This window comes from Misgurnus anguillicaudatus, chromosome 19, assembly GCF_027580225.2.
Source record: "Misgurnus anguillicaudatus chromosome 19, ASM2758022v2, whole genome shotgun sequence".
Taxonomy (NCBI): Eukaryota; Metazoa; Chordata; class Actinopteri; order Cypriniformes; family Cobitidae; genus Misgurnus; species Misgurnus anguillicaudatus.
Genome location: NC_073355.2, coordinates 17,331,408 through 17,351,376, shown reverse-complemented (window position 1 = coordinate 17,351,376; position 19,969 = coordinate 17,331,408). Strand labels below are relative to the sequence as shown.

At 39.1% G+C, this 19,969-nt stretch overlaps 1 protein-coding gene across 3 annotated transcripts; it reads right to left on the bottom strand.

Moving 5' to 3' along the window:
- Window positions 1–1,198: 1,198 nt before the first annotated feature.
- On the bottom strand, window positions 1,199–19,319 carry mafk (v-maf avian musculoaponeurotic fibrosarcoma oncogene homolog K). Of its 3 annotated transcripts, none has more exons than XM_055190477.2 (3): window positions 19,117–19,319; window positions 5,882–5,956; window positions 1,199–4,905 (listed from the first exon to the last, which is right to left on the bottom strand). In XM_055190477.2, exons 2-3 carry the CDS (start codon window positions 5,924–5,926, stop codon window positions 4,477–4,479), a joined length of 474 nt encoding a protein of 157 aa, XP_055046452.1. In that variant the 5' UTR covers window positions 5,927–5,956; window positions 19,117–19,319; the 3' UTR covers window positions 1,199–4,476. The 3 variants fall into 3 exon arrangements, with proteins under 3 accessions (XP_055046452.1, XP_055046443.1, XP_055046456.1); XM_055190468.2 differs by having other exon boundaries at window positions 5,882–5,960; window positions 19,117–19,315; XM_055190481.2 differs by lacking the exon at window positions 19,117–19,319 and adding an exon at window positions 6,081–6,509 and having other exon boundaries at window positions 5,882–5,960.
- Window positions 19,320–19,969: the final 650 nt, after the last annotated feature.

Here is a 19,969-nt window from a genome sequence, read left to right as displayed (position 1 = left end):
GCTCCTTACCATGATTAAAAGATTTGCTCACAATGCAATGCTAACAGGAGTTAACTAACAGGCTGGGTGATTCTTACGAAATCCATGTCCAGCATCAGAATTTTTAAAAGCCCTTGAAGCCTTTTTTGCACATATAAGATTAAGGTCTGAACTTACTATAACCATTATTTTTAGAGGATTTAAAACATATTTCCTATAAAATTATTTACATTTATCAATTATCATTACCGCATCATGATATTACATTAAAAATTTGCATTTACAAACTCATGTTTCGGTAATGAGAACTAAAAAGTTGTCTACTATGACAAACAAAATTTCAACTTTTATCTGGAGAGAAAAAATAAGAACTGCTTACCTGGTAGCCATCTTGGGTGTCACAGTCAATTATGTCCCTTCCAACAATTTTTTTTTTTTTTTTTTGAAAATTTTAGTTCTTTCAGGGCTTAAACAATGATTTTAAATTGTTGAGGAAGGATAAGAATTTTTTTTTGGACATTTATATTCCTTATTATTGTCTCTACATTTACCAATGATCACCACATTTTTCTTTACTGTAAATGTTTATAGTATAACATGCACTGGAGCTTTTTACTTCTTAGATTTTTTAATTATAAATATTTCCATGTCAAACAACCAAAATCCAGTCACGGTAATAAAAATGTTCCCCTTAAATGTGGAAAAAAAATTGGTTTTTATGTCATTTGAAATCATGTGCAAAATAGTACATGAAAAGATGTTTGTAAATGTATGCTTCTTTGATACTCTTACTTTTTTATCAAAATGTTTCATGATACCTCATAAGTCTAATTTCGCGAGAATCACCCGGCTGAGTCCGAAGCGGGAGGTGTTATGATAATGTCGGTCTTGTCTACATCACCAATCCCAGGAATTAAACTGTTGCCTACAATCCGTGTGTTTGTTGCAGTCCAATAAAAGAGATTTAAGTTGGAGACTATAACTCGCGTCATCGAGTACTTTGGGGTTTGTACCTTTTGCATATCGTTAACATGTACTAATACAACACTTACACACCAAAGGAAATATAAAATGGTGAATCAGACCAGTGGTGCTCTTTAATATAACCACCAAACTATCGGTATCGGCAGACTGAAAATCGTGTGGAAAAATTTCTAGTTTGCATCTCTAGTTTGTTTATTAAACCTTATTTGAAAAATGATTTGTGAACGAAACCAGATTACATGAGAAAAAGCTTTATTTAAAAGTACAAAACAAACACTGCAGACTTTGTACAGGAATAATTTACCACCTTATATTCAGCCAGAATGGAAAAAACAGAATGATTTTATTTGTACATGAGGGTAGTTCATTGAAAGAAAACAAAAGAAATGTAAATAAAAAATAATTTAGACGTTAAAAAAAATCAAAATAAATATCAAAAGTTCAATGTAGTACGAGCAGATTAATGAGAATCATGAATACGATGAATCCAACCCTATGTGTTTCGCTGCCTTTTGATGTTGTCCATATTTACAATTACAGCTAAGAGGCCTATCAAACAGGCAAACGTGGTCGCAAATGGAAATTAGGTTAAACAAAACAACCACGCCCATTCATACAGTACTTACAAAGCTCAATGTTAAAGGCACTATTTTTACTACAACCAACATGAGTACTACTTCCCCCTTACAGTTTCATCTTAACATTGACAAATATAAAGTAATAATTTGGAGCAGCATACTTTATACGTCATGGAGACTTTTAATAGGCAAGTGTGTTTTAAAGAGCATCGGTTAACATTCCTATGTGCGTTCATGGTAGATAGCTTTTAAGGACTGACTGAGCGCATATTATATACTTTGAAAAATATATTTATATATATATATTCATGTGTAAAATATAGAATAATTTATCCTATTCAGCCCAAAAGGCCACATACAGCATACACAGAATAAAGACAGAAAAAAGTACCCACTTAATTTAGAAACCACCTTTACCATCCAACTGTATTAGGAGGAACGTTTACCACACTGTACTGTTTAGAAATAAAGAAATGTCAACAGGCCTCAGTCAAGCCGATCATGAGATGATGATGATGATATTGGTATAGAGACACAAGCAATGCCTTCTTTCAATACTAATCTTGCTTCTCGAGAATTACATTTACAACTGGCCAAATTAACACTGGCATTACTGTAACAACAAGCATCCTTTACATTAGTCTGAATTAAGGCATTGTGATCTGACTACCAGAGGTCATTTCATTTACAATATAAATTAAAGGAATAAATGAAGTGGATTTAACAGAAAGCACATACATGGGTTATGGCTTTGGTGGCAGCTAATACGGTAAAGCGAAATAGAAGAGAGAGAGAGCGGCTCTCGTGTCTGTCATCAGCTTTTTGACAAATAAAGAAACGCCACAACATCACCACAAGATGTCAGTGTAAAGCACAAAATAAGCCGTTTTGTTGCACAGAAAATAGAAAATGCGCACAACTTCCATAAAAAAAGAAGAAGAAGTGATAGGTAACACTTCCTTTCAAGGGGAAAAACAGAATTCCAAAGAATTGTAATATTATGTAATGAAGAATGTAACCAAGCAGAACAGAAAATTTGGCCACAGTGTGACAAATGGGAAATTTCTGGGCTTTTTACCTCCTCTTTAAAGCATTTGTGGCCTGAAGGGAAAGCGAGGACTTCAATTATAAACCCATTACATCCAACAAAAGAGGATATGTGGTCACATTTAAAAAGAACTCCACATCACGCGTAACTGTAAAAGGACGTGTTCTTGTCGTGGTTTGAAATGCTGACTGGAGGTTTGACCGTTCAAATCGTCAAAAACAATGCCGTAGAAATGATGAATACTGAAATTATATGCTTTTAAAATCCCGAAATAAGAATCCACAATAGCCTCTCTACGAGCCAACACTACCATTCATTGTAAACACTCATAGTGTGCCCAGTTTATGTACTGAGATAGAGGAATTGAAAGAGGGGATTTCAGGGCGAATGCGTGTCTTTCCGCAGAATGACGATTACATTAAACTTAATCAGTTAAATCAGTTCAGGTCACACCACTCTGAATGTATTTCATGTCCTGCATAGGCCTACATAGAAAATCTGATGCAAAACATTGCTCTAGATAGCAATTGGGGATAAAAAGTCATGTATAACACTTGTGGACATATAAAAAAGTGTGCTAAGAGAATAGCAGGACCCCTAATGGTTTGTTTGTTTGTTTCTGCTGTGGTGGAACAGTCATAGCCACTTACGCAAGACACAATCCTGATTTTAGACATCTTAATTCTTATGACAGATCAGTTTAGTGAAACATTTTTGGAATTGATGCACTGTTTAAATGGAGATATAAAAGGCATCAGGATTGTTCTTACCCAAGAGTCAACATATTTGCAATGAATAAAAATACATTTAGTCAGGGTTACCAACACCGGCAGTGGCACCTTGAGTGACTTAGCAGTAGGAATGCTTTCTGATTGGACGGAATTTTCGGGAGCTTAAATCTGACGTTATTTCTTAAGGCTGTGTCTCAGTTCTGTAATATACAGGTTATAATTGAACTGCATTTATTGGCCAAGACAGCTCCTGTTATCGCTATATCCAATATGGATTACCTACCATTTTATGGTGTCGTATAGAGACAGGTCAGAAAAAACGGTATATCTTTGAGATAACGGACGTTATCATCAACCTCTCGTAAAAAATATAAAAAACACTATCAAGTGCCCTCAAAACTCGATCACTTTGCGTTTTCCGTCTAGAATATTTACATACGACGTCAGTCTGCTTTGCAAGTGCTTCATTGTATTACTGTATTTCAACAGTAAAATAAGTGCCTTTTTCCTATTTGAAAATCCTATGAACTGCTCACTAAGACAGGATTGTCTCATTTTCCGATGGTTAATTTCCTTCTATTTATCAAAAAACATACAACGCTTCTTGATGCACATGTATCACCATTCTGAACCTTGGTTCTAGTTTTAGACCAGGATGCATTTTACTGCTCTGATGTAATTTTATAGTAACAACTAACTTGATGAAATCATGACTTAATTCGGGACTTATCATTAGCAATATTACAATGTTCCTGTGCTATAATGATACAATATATTGTTATCCAGTTTCTGATATACATACAATATGCCACAAGCACCCAAACTGTCGAAACAAGTGCTGCCGTGGCAGGTTAAATCAAGTACTATGTCACACTTTAACAAGTGCTCATCTCTGCTAAGTCTCAGCCTAAGGTGAAGCGGACAAAACGGACGGTGTGCCCTGCCGGTGCCGGGAGTTTATAGCACAGTGCACAGACAATATAGATAAGGTTTTGGATGGGTGTTTTTTTTTTGAGTGAGAAATAGAAAAAAATGGATGCAGCCTGTTGTAGTCCTTCACCCTCCCTTTTGTCTGATCACTAAACTGCCCCTCAGTGTAGGTCAGGAGCCAGTCTAGGTCCAAAGCCGGATGTGATGTGGGCACCGTCAATCATCACTACGAATGTGCCGAGAAGGGGGCGGAGCTGGGGCTGTGATTGGCAGATTTAACGATAGTGATGACGCTTGTGGTGGCCACCTTACCAGGAGGCCCTCGGGTGACAGTCCTGGCAAAGCATTGCAGGGCCTCGTACTTCGCACGGAGCGCTTCGAGCTCTAGGCGCATGCTGGCATTTTCACGGGCCAGCTTGTCCACTTCGTGTTGCAGCTCTATTTTTTGCCGTTCGAGCTCTTCCTTCTGGGTGACGCGTTTGATGCGGCAGCTGGCGGCGTAGCCGCGGTTCTTGAGCGTGCGACGGCGCTGTTTCAGTCGGACCACGTCTTCCTTGGTCAACCCGCGCAGGTGCTGGTTGAGCTCCCGTACCGACATGGCCACCAGCTCGTCATCGCTGAGTGCCGGAGCATTCTCACCCGCCTCCTTCTTTAGCTGCGTAGTAGAAAATGCAAAAAAGTCAATTCAAACAGAGTGAAACAACATTATACACAATCAACCATGCAATCATCTAAAACCTCATTCACAGACACTTTCCGTGAAATTGAGAGGCTTCTGTGTGAACGCAAACACGTCTCATAAATGTTCTGGGATCGCTCGTTTAAAGCGGACCTAGTAACATTGCCGTAACATAACGCAGAAACAATGCTGTAAGAGGCGTGTCGTAGTGAGGACGCCCGTGTCATTGCAAACAGAAGTTACAGTGAGGAAAATAAGTATTTGAACACCCTGCTATTTTTTTACAATTTCAGACCCCTCCATGATTTCTTAGTGGGAGAACTTGCAAAATAGCAGGGTGTTCAAATGCTTATTTCCCTCACTGTGTGCTTTGGTTCTTTGACACAGGAATTTAAATGCAGATCAACATTCACGACGAGAAATGGACTGAAGCAGAGATCACAGAGCTCATCATTATCTGCGCTGAAGCTGAGATTATTCACCAGCATTATGATCTTGTCATAAACTAAAATGCGCACGTTTGGTTTCTCGAGAGAGAAATCACAGATAATTGGCAAACTTCAGATGCTATGGAAAAAATACGTCAGGTGTCTTTATTGGATCTTTACAGTATGTGTGTGAATGCATGTGGAGACCCCAGAAAATCACTAGCAGTGTGAATGAACCAAAAATCAAACGATACGGGATGCATTTTCCGTACTCTTTGTGTGAAAATGTATTAACAAAGTGGTTTTTCACTACAAGCCCCCCCCCCCCCACTCAGAAAGTATACTAGAGCTCGACATAAATCGACAGGTGGATATTTGTTACAAAAATAACTTTAAATAATTTTTTGTTGTTTTATCTTATTCTAATAGTCTTTTTTAAAGACTTTTAAGTCATCTTGAGGGCCCCTGGATGTGAAGATCGTGTCATTTAGAGATAAAAATTATATTTATGAACATGGTCTTACCTTTAAAGGTTTGCTCGCTTTAAAATGAGTCGTCATGCCCTGCATACAAGCAGCTTTTCAGACTTCCTCAGAAATCTGCCTAAAAGAAAATGACAGAAAAAGCATATAAGATTTATAAACCTTACACTTGCAAAAAAATACTTTATACTCAACTGTGTCATGCACATTGCAATGAAACTGCTGAGTTAAATGAAGTTACTAGAAATGCCATGCAGAGGGCGCTTCGATACTGAGTCAGACAAGAGTCGGGTGGTTTACTGGCTGTCCTCGTTCTCACGTTGCAGCTAACTGGACTCTAGGCATATTCGACTTTATGTGGTGCAGATGAGACCACCGGCACTATGACATCAAAGTAAAGTGAGAACTAGTCAGAAAATGAGCTCTCGAATCACTATCGCGGTACTTTGATGACATACGCCGATCGGTATGCAGAGCGCACGAACCTGACCACGCCAGGTTACAAGAGCGCAATAATAGCAGCGGGTCAACAACACTCAGCACGAGGCTTTGTCTGATCTCTCTGAGGAGTTCACGTCAGGCTATTTATGCTGCTGCGCTATATTTATATAAGCCATTCTGTACGTTTGAGCTCGTGACTCCCGCCATTGCCAAATAAAAAACCGTTGCGGTGCATAAGACACACTCAACATGCGTCCCATAGCGGTAGCATACGCGTGAAGTCTACTCGATGCTGTTGCTATGGAGACCCATGGGTGTGGGAAGAACGTGTCACATGACCAGAAAAAAATGGTAAACAAGCTTCATTCATACGTTTAGCACACAAGGAGACAGCTTTTAAAATGAAATCTAGCAAAGACTCAAAGCAGACCCTCTGTAGCATTAAAACTCAACATTAAAACAAATTAATATTTATAATAGAAAAGATCGTACTAGAATAAAAACTTTTTTTAGGTTTCTAAAAAGTTTTCTGAGAAAACAAAAGTGAAACACAAACTTGTCAGGTGCTGTTTCAGTTTGATATGATTAAAAAGTGATCTAACTTGCATACTGAAAAAACGTTGTCTTGCCCTTTTTTATTGTTTTATCCTTACAACAAGATATATTGCCTTAAAGGGGTCATATTATGAGATTTTTTTAAAGATGTAAAATAAATCTTTGGTGTCCCCAGAGTGCGTATGTGGAGTTTTAGCTCAAAATACTCTACAGCTAATTTATTATAGCATGTTAAAGTTGCTAATTTGTAGGCCTGAGCAAAAGTGTGCCGTTTTTGGGTGTCTTTTAAAATGCAAATGAGCGGATGAAATTCAAACACTGTTCACAATAATGGTGGTTTGTTGTAATTGAAACTCAATTGTGCTTTCAAGTACTTATTTCTTTCTCTCTGCACTCAGTGCTGTGGTTGGATAATGCAGATAAAGGGGGCGGTATTATTGTAATTCGCCTTGCTACCTACCTCACAAAACAGGCAAAATCTGAAAGACCTAATTTTTCACACGCTTGCAGAAAATGGCTAACCCAAACAAAGTTACTGAGTTGATATTTATCAAATTTTCTAGGTTGATAGAAGCACTGGGAACCCAATTATAGCACTTAAACATGGAAAAAGTCTGATTTTCACGCTATGACCCCTTTAAAACACAAAGTAGCACAGGCATAACCATGTTTATTTTAGAGAAATCTTACAAAATGTAGCGATGTTTCAATCACAACCACCCTCGCACACCTGTTTGTAATAGGTGCGTCGGAAAAAGACCAAATATGGGCAATAATCAGAAAAAAATGAAATATCAAGCGGAATCTCTGTTGTTGTTATTTTTTTTTGTAATGTTTTTGCTTTAAAAAATTTTCCAATAGGCTATGAAAAATACTTTTGTTATAATACCATTATATTGAATTATATCATTTTTCTTACCCCAGTTAAAAACAGCTTTTTCATTGTAAGCAAAAACAATTTTTTTAGACTATGCAAAATCTTCATTGTCTTGCTACTAAATATACCTTTTGAGGATGTTCAGATAACCGTATTGGAAACTAAGACACACAACAACACGGAGAATATATTTTACTGAACTATTGTTACTCCCATTAAACATAATAAAAAGTATAGACCACACACGTACATCTTGAATTAGAACGTAACATCGACTTTTGCTGTTGTCAAGCCTTTGCCGTTCAGTAAATGGAACATTCCAGAAGGCAATCTGTCACACGGGAATAGTTTCCCTTAAACGGTCACTGTTATATTTGTGCTTTTAGACAATGTTCTTTATCAGCTTTAGAACTGTGACTGAAAGACTGGATCCTATTACACTAGGCTTTCCTGGCTCATTTCATGTCCTTATTTAACTGTGCTTGTTATATTTAGCGCAGCATGCTGACACAAACCTTCAGTTGCCAGTGACACAATTTTGAGTGGAAATTTAAAAGCAACAACTCATTACAAAGCAAAATACTTGTGGAATCTCTAATGCAAGCTACGCTTTTACCTGCAACCGTCTCGTGTGAAGGATTATTCCTTTGGGCTTTTAATCTTTGATTCCGGAATGAAAAATACATTCCATTCGGAGCACATATCTTTGTAGTTAAGATAGCCCACGTTCCAACTTGCTCAGCTTATTTCTCCTCTCTAGTCATCCGGCCCTAAACCCTCTGCATGCCATTTTAAGTGTCCGTTTTGTTTTAGTGGGAATTCTTTGGTAACGGTATCACTGACAAGTGAGCAGATTCACTGACCATGGCATGATTGGTGAACTCTGAGTCACTCATTTGATTCGGCCTTAGTAAACCACATCGGATGTGCATCAGTTGCTGGTTTAAATGTTTTGGTTATGACAGGACAAAAGAGTATAGTACTAAGCATTTGAAACCAAATACCACCATGAAAATTACTCAAGACTTGATTCATACCATCTGGCCCTTGATGTGAGGGCTACACTTACGATCCCTCAACTCATTTTGTTTTAATCTAACTTGCTAACTATGCAATGTTCATTCACAAATAAAATAGCAAAAGCATATACAGTATTTAATTGTAAGCATGCATGTCTGGTTATTGTAACAACATTAGATTAAATGACTTTTCATTTTGGCCAATCCATGCAAACAACTTTAAATATTGAGTCTGCAATGTTCCCATGTGTTATCTTAAGCTGTGTGACAAACAAGACCAGGCCAACCCTGACAAGAAGAGCTTTTTGCTCAGCACGACTGGTTTTAAAATGGCTGTGACAGGGGACACCCTGTCTTTCTTTCCAAGGAGGACCATGGAATCAAGTAAAAAAAATCCTTCTCTCTCCATTCATGGGGCCTCCAGCCTTTCAGCTCTTTCACACACATACACACACACTTCCTTAAAATTCCTCCAGTAGACGGTCCCCCTGCCCATGTGCACAGAGAACTGGGGTGAACTGACAGGGGCCCCTCTTTCCTGCTCTGCCCTCACAGAGAGGAAAACCCTTATTTCCCAAGGCCAGATCCATGTTTTCATGGTTTCCTGGGCACAAGTCATTGGATTGAACGCCGCCTTTGATGTTGAACGTTTGACAGTCTGAAGCCAAACCAAAAAAAAATGAATCTATGTAAGAGGGAAGGGCCCCGTGAAAGCCACAGAAAGTGCATTAAGTGTGGACAACTAAGCCACATTCCATACACATACTGAAACTGAGAAAAGCATGGGGCCCCACTTTAAATTCACAGAGCTACGCATAATGTGCTTACTACTAGATCATTCATCATGACTACAATCAACTTAATATAACCAGATTCACTTTACTTTATATTTAGTGCTACTTATATGGCAAATTTTACAGAAAAATCTAATTAACAACACTTAATAAATGCAACTGTTCACTTAAAGATCCAATGAAATCAAAATTGACAATACTTATTTTTTTAATGTAACATTGGAGTGTTTATTATAAACTATTTATCCATGTCAGTGTTCTTTTTTCAATTCATGTGCCCTCATAAACTTCAATCAAAATGTGAAAATTTCCTTCCGCCCCCTCGTGGCGATCATTCTCAGATGACGTCAGCTAGCTTTCTGTAGCCGAGCGCTTTGGTAGCTGTGATACTTGAGCTGTGAGCCGGTTGGTTGTTGTTATACTTGTTCCGCCCCGCCTCCACTGTGATTGGACGGCCGTGTGAGAACTGACATTGACGAGCGGAGCTTTTCACCCAAAGTTAAATCTCTTTCAACTCTCGACGCTCAGCGCCGAGCGCCGGTTTTCAGCACGGAAAAAACGCTAGCTGCTGGCTTATTTGAAAAACACAGTTTCCATTGGAATCAACTGAAAACATGCCCCGGCAGCGGGCGTAAAAGCTTTGGTGTGCACGCACCCTTAGACATCCTTTAACTCTGCCCTCTCCAACTGTCAGTTTGATGCCAGTTCCAGTTCTGAATAAAATGCATAGTTTTCTATAAAACACAGTGGAAAACACAAGCCACGCCCACTATTTTCCTTGCATTATACTCTGTTTCACTCTGAAATACATTACAACTCGGAAGTAAAGTCAATTGCGACATCCGGTTCATGGAGCCTTTAAATACCACTGTCTATATTGCAAAAAGCAACACAATCTCATGGCAATTCGTATGTATTTTACCAGGTGGCTAACTCACTTTAACTTGTACGTACGTTTATGTAAGATTTGCTTTCGCCCCTGTGACGTTTGAATTAGGGGTGGGATTTTCTTATTGTTTGTTTATATTAATTGTGTGTTTTTGTACAATTCACTTTAATAAGTAAAATAAGTGCAATGACATAAATTGAGAAGTGTCTACTACTAACACCATAAAGGGCCAGGTATACTTTCTTTCCACGTCGCTTCCAAAATGTGCAGTTCAAATGTTTCGCAATACCCCTTCTGACCATCAGAGGGCAGCCCAGAGTCGGTCAGTGTACAGGACATGCACAAAATCAGGATAGAAGAAAATAAAGAAAAGGTGCTACTGCATTGCAAACAACATTCAGAAGATTCCACTGGGATCACCGCTCCTTTCCTACAGTTTTTTAGAGGACTTCACATAACTGTCCCATAGATTTTTCCAGTGTTGATGGCAATACAATGAATCTTTTCCCAGATTCTGGCTTATTTCTTTCCAAGAATTTGCAACTCGGAATATGTCTTTGTATTCTCTTAAACAAGAGTTATAGAAATGTGGATTTTTTTTGGATCTCCAGTCACAAACGCTCAGCAAACTCGCCGTCTATTGTGTTCTTTCGATTCTTTGATTAAGGGGCTTATTGGTTAGCCTGACGTTGTCATACTCAATTCTAGTCAGAATTTGAGTCTGATACCGCTCCATTGAGCTATAATTATGAGGCGTGTCTCAACCGAAAAATGCCTCTGCACTCAATTGGATAGCCCTACGACCAATCAGAGCAACGGAGTGTGTGACGTACGTTACGTCTTTTACAGCCTGACCGAACTGCTAGTTATTTCGCAACAATGACACTAACATTGTGATTACACCGAGTTAGCGAATGTACATCAACACCTATTATGTTTACAACATTTCGTTTATATCACAACATGAAGTATTTACTAAGTCATAGAGTAAGACTATCTCTTACCATTTGTACGTTAGGTGAACTTCATCCACGACAATACCCATTACGTTTGCTTGAAAATATTGGAGCCTAGCATGTCCCTCACTTATTCAGCAACCACGATTCCGGGCTTCCGAAAAGAAGCTGGCAACGACCGCTAATTATATCCATCTCGTCGTGCATGCTGAGCTGCATCGCCGTGATAACGTTAGCCATTTCAGTTGCGACCAACTTTTGCCGAATAGGAAGGACGGCAAAAACATCAACAAATGCCCTGCTCGCGTTTCTCTGTTCCTCTTTTAAAATCAATGCTCTGTCGATAGCTTTTAGAACAGACTCAATGTCAGAATCCACACATCTGAACTCTACAGCGGCAGCCATTCAACACACGCGCTCTTTGGTGACGTGGTTCATTACGTTACTGTTGATTATCTGTCCATCATCGTATAAAGCCCGCCCGCACAATTTGATTGGTTCGACCAGCATTTGTCCAAGCATAGTAGCTCCTCAACGGAGAAACGCCAGACCGATCTTCCCGTTTTCACATTCTTGTGGGCGGGGCTAAGATCGGCTGGCACCCAGGCTACTTATTGGTATCAATCGTCCACACTCTTCTTGGATAATTGTATTGTAGCCTACTGTGTATATTGGCACCTAGTGGACTCTCCTGTTCAAATGTTTTTTTAAATTTCTGCATGCGCTGTTGTACGCATACTGTCCAAACGGTCAAAAATTTTGGGCTGCAAGCGGACGGTGCACGCTAGCGTTGCGTCGATAAACGATAGCATCGTGTATTGACGATCGTCAGACATATCGCTTAAAGGGGGCTTTCATGACCATAGTTGCTGATGGTTATCATCATCATAGTTTCACATTAACTTGTGCATTGCGTACTTTTCCTCGCATGAGAGGGTTAGTGGGCTTCACTTTGCGCGAGAGAGCTTGTTATGCACGCTGATTCCTTCTCGCATGCACATGGACTCAATGCTCGGACCTGAATGCGCGTGACATGGACTCCTCCTAGCACCTAAACTTGTAATACGCGTGGCTGTGACATTTCCTTGAACTACAGAGGTTGTTAGCGCGCAGAGGGTTAAAACCAGTGAGTTTGTTGTTCCCACTCCCTGGCACACAGGAAATTTCGAATTAATGGCATCAGTTTTAAGAAGGTTGCGGTCATGACACTGTTGCCCTTGCTTCATTTTTGTCCATCAATCAAGTGACTTGTCATAAAAAGTAAAAATAAACAAATAAATAAATGAGTAAACTACTGCCCCGCCCCCCGATACTATTGTGTACCGGCAATCTCACAGGCTGACGATAGGACGATCTCACAATGGGGCCCAACACTAGTGCGCGCAGATTAACCCGGACCCTCCTGATGACGAAAATGACGTCATGCGTACGGCGCACATACGCGGATAGCCCCAGTATACCGTAGGCTTAAGCGTTCATAAGGATGTTGAATACATTAATTCATAGCAACTTGACAGAGTACATTTAGAAAAACGCAGCAACAAAAAAGTGTGTGTAGGCCTACTTTTTGACAAAGTTCATTCATTCACTAGATGCTTATTATAGCGAGCTCTCCTTTTTGTCCTACAAGCTTTGTACTTTATGCTGAGCGTGATAAATGTGCTTGTAAATGCTATGTGGTGGTGAGGCGAGATGTATGATTACCTCATAAGACAGAGATAAAGGTTCCTTTATCCGGCCAAGCTAAGACTCAACAATAACAATACTGTGAAAAACTACAAACCTTTGCCTGAGGCAATGTTGCCTAGTTCTTAAACATATTCACAGACTGAATAAACATTTACCATGGCTTGGTTTACACAACTTTATCCCTGATTAACACTGCTGTATTGAAAGTGTGTGAGCGCAAGAAGAACTGAAAGTATTCATGTAATCCCCAGCTGAGGCTGTTCAGACATGCCAGTGGTATCATAGAGATGTTGGTGATGTTGCTAAACCCACACATAGTATCAACTTTAACCTTTACATCTTCTTTCATAAAATAGATCAATGTTTTCCCAACTCCAGTCCTTGCGTACTCATCCCAGAATGTTTAGACGTCTCCCTATATACAGTAAAACACCTGATTCAGCTCATCAGATTGTTAGTCTGTTTAATAGTGAGACATTAATTGTGCTTGACTTCATGCAGTGCCATAAGAACCGTCAGACGGATGACATCAAAGCCGCGAGAGCGACTCAAGAAATCATAAATCGCTCTTGCAGTCCTTTGATGTCATACACCTGTAAGCCTGTACGACGCCACGAAAACACATATTTTAGAGGCTGATAAGAGTTTTATACAAGACATCTAAAACATGCTGGGTGGGGATACGTGAGGAGTTGGGAAACACTGAAACTGATCAGCTGTAAATTCAATAAATTGGCCTTTTGAGTAAAGCGGAAAGGATTGTCCCGTCAAGTTGTTCAGCCAAATATTGTGAAGTTTTCCATTTATTACAAACCATGATGCAAACTACAACAAGTCTTAGCGTCATATCACTTACATTACAAGTAATAGCTTACGTAACATCTGATCCCAATAAAACAACCAAGGCGGATCATTACCAAACCTCTGGCACGCACAAATTATGTTTACTAAGTACTGCGGGCTTCAGCACTTAAGGGGATGACGTTCTTTTTAGGCTCCCTGAGCAATACGACAGGGTTACTGCATATTTGAACCTTGAGATTGTAAACTTTCTGAGAAACAACCCACAAAGTACCTCCCATCTTACGGAATTTGACGCCACCGTTGCCATGTTAGCACATGTGAGAATGTGAGATTCCCTTGTTTTACCCCTTGTAAAGTTGTTAATTTAGTCAAGGCCAAGGGTGTTTGCAAACCCAAACAACACTTCAAAGCCGAGCTTTCTTGCGTTTCAAAACGGAGCATTGGGTTATCCGTGTTGTTTGTTTTCTTCTTTTACTCCACTGGTTAAACAGTTTGGGCTCAGCACATAACAAACGTGCCACTTCACGGCCAGCCGCTACGTGAGCCACAGAAAGCTTCGTTCAGAGACTCGGCTCTGTTTTTCCACAGGGAGATGGAGAGCTCCTTCCCCTTTGGTCCCAGCCCACTGTATTCCAGAGCGTAATGTCTCTTTCACAGGGATATTATGTAAAGGAAATGGAGAGCATAGCAGAGCCGTGAGTCATGCTGTTTACTGGTAAGAGCGAAAACGATCGGTAGGGAATCACGCCCTCCCGAACTGACGTTTCCTGGAAAATCCTGTTGTTCCGTGGGGCGGAAGGAAAAGTATGTGGAACCTTGGGAACGGTTAGCGGAACCGCCGGAACGTTCTGCGGACTGCAGCTATAACTGTGAAGCTGCTTTCCACCTGGGGACACAGGGATTCGGAGGAATGTCAAGTATGCGCTAAGCAAAGGCAAACCCATCCAGTTCTTATGACAAGAACTGCAACGTGGTTAATAAGTACAGAGGTACAATTATTCTGAAATAAATGTGATCACCCAGCCCTCATTTTTACACATCTCTGATGTAAAATCGGCTTTGCTTACTCCACCCTTACGTGATCAAACATTTAAAGTTTAACTAATAGTCTTCATCAAACATGACAGACATGAGGATTGTGCAACACAGAATCAAAACATCCAAATGAGCTCTTGAGAAATAAGTACCAGACAGCTCTTCCACAGACCTGACGACAGTGCGGTGAGGTCACTCCTCTACATTTCAGAAACCAGCGAAGGGCAGTAGAAAAAGGGCAGGGTGCAGTTTTGTGGTGCAGACACCCCATAAGCTTTTACTAAGGCTTATGCTTATACAATATACAACAATAACAACAAGTTTTTACTATGTTTGACCCTGTCTGTGAAATCCAGGCTAAAGTCATTTTACATTAATTTCAAACTTTGACATTAAGTCAATATTTAAGATATCAAGGTTATTCTTTCACATAATGTTCTTATATTACATGATGATATTAGGGATGCATAACAATTAATCACGATTAATCTATAGCAAAATAAACGTTTTGTTTACATCATATATGTGTGTGTGAACTGTGTTTAATACCTTTGTATAGATAAATGCACACACATGCATGTATATATTTGAGAAATGTTTACATACATTTGTATATTTATGTATAATTTATATTATATATAAGTATTAATATATATTTTTAAAATTATACATGCATGTGTGTATTTTTATAAATACATATTTATTATACACAGTTCACACACACATATATGATGTAAACAAAAACTTTTATTCTGCTATAGATTAATAGCGATTAATCGTTATGCATACCTAGATGATATCATGTAGAAAACAGTAAATCACTAAAATATGACTTTAGCTGGGTTTTCACAGTGTTCAAAATTGTAATGTATACGTAGATAGACATCATAATGTTTTATTTGAAGACCACTTTGAATCAATAAGACTTTAAAGGATTAGTCGATTTTCTTAAAAAAATAAGATTCAGATAATTTACTCACCACAATGTCATCCAAAATGTTGATGTCTTTGTTCGGTCTGGAGGAAATTGTGTTTTTTGGGGAAGGCATTCCAGGATTTTTCTCGTTTTAGTGGACTTTGATGGACCCCAACACTTAACAGTTTTAATGCAGTTTGAAATTGCAGTTTTAACGGAGTTTCAGAGGAATAAGGATAATAAAAAATGTGTACTTTTAGACTGCAACTTCTCGTCTATCTCCGGTCCTGTGACGCGTCACGGATGACGTATGCGAAACTAAGTGTGGAGAAAGAGGACCGTTCTGACGTTGTTGTTTGTCGAATGATACCAATTAATGTCTTTGTGTCAGTTTATTGTTTTAAAATGGTCCGCAAATGTGCGCTTCATATATGTAACATATTACCTTACTCGGCAATATGCAATTACGTGAGGTTGCGCTGGTGCGTCACAGGACCGGAGATAGCGAAAAGTTGTAGTTTAAAAGTGCATATTTTTTATTTTTCTTGTCAAAAGTGACAATCGTTTCGCTATTTGTAGGACCCTTATGCCTCGTTTGGGATCATTTTGAGTCCTTTGAAACTCCGTTGAAAATGCAATTTTAAACTGTTACGTGTTGGGGTCCATTAAAGTCCATTAAAATTAGAAAAATCCTGGAATGTTTTCTTCAAAAAACATAATTTCTTCTCGACTGAACAAAGAAAGACATCAACATTTTGGATGACACGGTGGTGAGTAAATTGTTTGGATTTTTTTAAGAAAATGGACTAATCCTTTAATGAAGACTGGTGAAATTATCACAACCTAGGTAAAAATGTGATGCTTAAACAGAACAAAGCAGGCGCGCTTGTCGCAAGAGTTGGGTTTGGAGTTCCCCCGCGTTTCATTTTGAGTCAAACTCACAAACTACCCCTGTCTCATTCACTTTCAAGACCCACTGATCTAACCACAAAGAGTACTGTAAGAGTTCCACTTCTCCAAATACGCCATTCAAACCGTTGCTTTATTTGCCACTGAGTTTGTATTATGCTATGTTTAGAGGTGCAAGTTACTTGATACTACCATGATAAGCTTCGGAAACCAGATGTAACCCTGACATGTGACTAGCGAAACACCAACACTGCTGATCTAAGTATGTTTACTCACAGGGCATTGCTTAGTGACAGGGCACAAATGCCTGCTCCTACTAGTGACCATCCCACGAGTGTGTCTTATGACAGTGCAGTGCGTGCACTTCCCCTGGATTTCTAAATGGAGCAAATAGACAACGTACTAGTTGTAGGAGGCTATCACCACAGATACCTCAGCAAATCTGAGTCAGACAAGTCCTCAGACAAGGTCAAACAACCCCACATACAGTATAAATAAAGACGCATGATAAAGTTGCCCACCTTCGAAATTTTCCAAGCCATGGGACAAAGGTCATGAGAGAATGCATATCTCACCTCAGACATGCAGAAAGAAGTTATTCAGACTAAAATCAAATGGAGACCCGATTTTATTTCGACCGAGCAACTGGCTGAGCATTGACAGGCATTCCAACCAATACAGTTACCCTCAGTCTGTTCCAAGTCAAAGCCTGCTGCTGATCTAGCAGACAGCATCAACACTCGATCTTCTGCTGACTCTTAAAAAACAAAGCCAACTTACTAAGTGGTCTAAACTGGCCCCTCACAAATGGATGGCAGGCTTTTTAATACTTACCTTAGATCAGTGGTTCTCAAACTTTTCAGCGTGCGACCCCCTTTGTGTAAAGTGCATTCCTTCGCGGCCCCCCAAAGAAAATTTATGACAAAAACAGTTCTAAAACTTTTCATTTTAATTAAACAAAACATTAAATTATACAAAGTAGTGTATTTTATAAAAATGTCATAAAACTGGGGCCCCCCTGGCACCATCTTGCGGCCCCCCTGGCCGCCCCGGGCCCCAGTTTGAGAACCACTGCCTTAGATGTTTACGATTCATACCAAATATTGTTTAATTTAAATTCTCTTTAAAGATACTAAACTAAATTGGACTCCTCTAATAATGCAAAGGCTTCGGTTTAATTTAGTTTTATCACTTTATATTGGTTCAGGACAGTTATTTGATCATCCATTGTGGAAATGAATCACATTATCCAGTTATGACTCATTGTTCCTGTGAGGGCGTAGCTGTAGTGTTAACCTGCCAGAATATAGTGGACAAAATCATTGTTCACTTCTTAAATATTTCTAATCACCTACACAACACAAAGTAATATACATCGCATTCCCTGTCATTTTTAATTGCTCTTCATAAAACAATAGGAAACAGTTGTATTGTATTCTTGAGTTTACATAAATAATAAAGTCTTATTTATCGTAGGGTTTGGTAGAGATTAAGGCTTTTGCTATATAATTACAATATTTTATTTTGAGCTCTAATCACTTTTGCAGTAGCGTAACAAAAACTTCACAGAGTAGGTGCGCCTTCTACAAAGACACACGGTTGTATTCACAACACAGTGCGCGTTCACGGCACCGTGCGCGGAGGATTTGACATAACGTCACATTATTCTTGAACCCGCATGTTGATTAAAGAGCGCGAGTATCTGATTCTTTCCGCGCGGCTGGGATGAGTCGGGATTTTAATATAGTTGTTAGATGTCCTGGCGTTTCTTTCACCGCACACACAGTGCCCTTTGTCCCAGAATTCCCAAATGCACACCACGTGTTTTCTTCATGTCGTAATATTAATTCTTTTGAAATTACCCCCAGTTAAAAAAACGTTAAAAGGTTAAAATCGTATTGCTAAACGTCTCTAAAAATAAGACGAGGCGCCGCAGTTTACTTGTTTGAAAGTGTCCTGTCAACCATCGACCTGCCTACGTTTCCCCTTTAAAATGTATCAAACTTCAATTTAAAATAAAATTGTTTTAAACTTTATTATATGGGCTACATGTGTACACATGAAAGTTACAATTTATACACAAGCAGAAAACAAGATTCGGTGTTTGTAATAATCCTGTTGTCAAGTTGAAAAATTTAACACGTGTCCGCGCGATACATTGTTTTTACAATCAAATGCTCCGCGGATTACTACATAACGCGTATACTTCTTTCCCACATCAAGTAAAGTTTAATATTAAACTTTATCATATTAAAGAAAAGTGTATTTAAATTGCGCTTAGATCGACAACATGAATGTTACGTTCAGCCTGAAGTCTTATCGGTCACCGTGAGAACATCAGCAATTTCAACAGGAATTTCAAAACATCTCCCAGAAAAGCTCGCACACTTTACCTTGTGAACGCGGAATTTTTGTCGGGAATGCGTAGAATGTCAGTGAAGTGTCCTGGGATCGACGGCTCGAGTCCGGTCTCGGTCGGAGTACGCGTCCTGCAATCGACGCGATGTGTTTCCCTGAACTAAATTAACTACAAAACAACAACAATGTATCAACATTCCACTCTGTGCTTCCGCAAGCACTGACGTCACCGGCTCCTCGTGACCGCCCCCTCCATTCATGAAAATAACTTTATGCTGACGTCAGCCAGGCGGGAAACCAAGGGAGGCCAGAAATAGACGCAACTGTTGAATACTTTAGGGAAAAAAAACGTATAATAACAGCTAAAAACGAGAAATTATCAGAATGTAAAGGTCAAATTAGTACATGTTAGCAACATCAGACAATGAGTTATTTTTTGCCGATGCTGGAATAGAAATAGCCTATGGTAGATGTTACAAGATTTACAAAATGTATCTGTGGTATGACCGGTCTGTTATCAGATTTTATCTACGCCCATTCATATTGTCCTTCTGTAAATATATGTGTTTATCAAATTTATGTATGGTATGCAAAGGGCAAGAATGAAAGCGCCCCCTGTCTTTCAGAAACTGTTTTACAGATGAAAATAAGCTTACGAAGCAGTTGCAAACACCTGCTATGGTCACACCTCATTTAATACCACATGGAAATCAACTGCTGTGTCAAACTGAGACAGTAAGCTTGTCATTCTGGGTGTTTTGAATAATATTGTTTTATAGTCACTGATTTTAAAAGCTGTTCAAATGATTATTTAATAAGGCACACATTGCTAAATATGTAAATGCACAAAAACATACATAAACTTGTGTGTGTATAAATATGATTATT

Bases quoted from the DNA above. Each gene is read 5' to 3' on its own strand.
- mafk (XM_055190477.2), bottom strand. From the start codon at position 5,926: ATGCAGGGCATGACGACTCATTTTAAAGCGAGCAAACCTTTAAAG. The intron at 4,906-5,881 runs GTAAGACCATGT...TCTACTACGCAG, and splicing joins AAGCGAGCAAACCTTTAAAG to CTAAAGAAGGAGGCGGGTGA.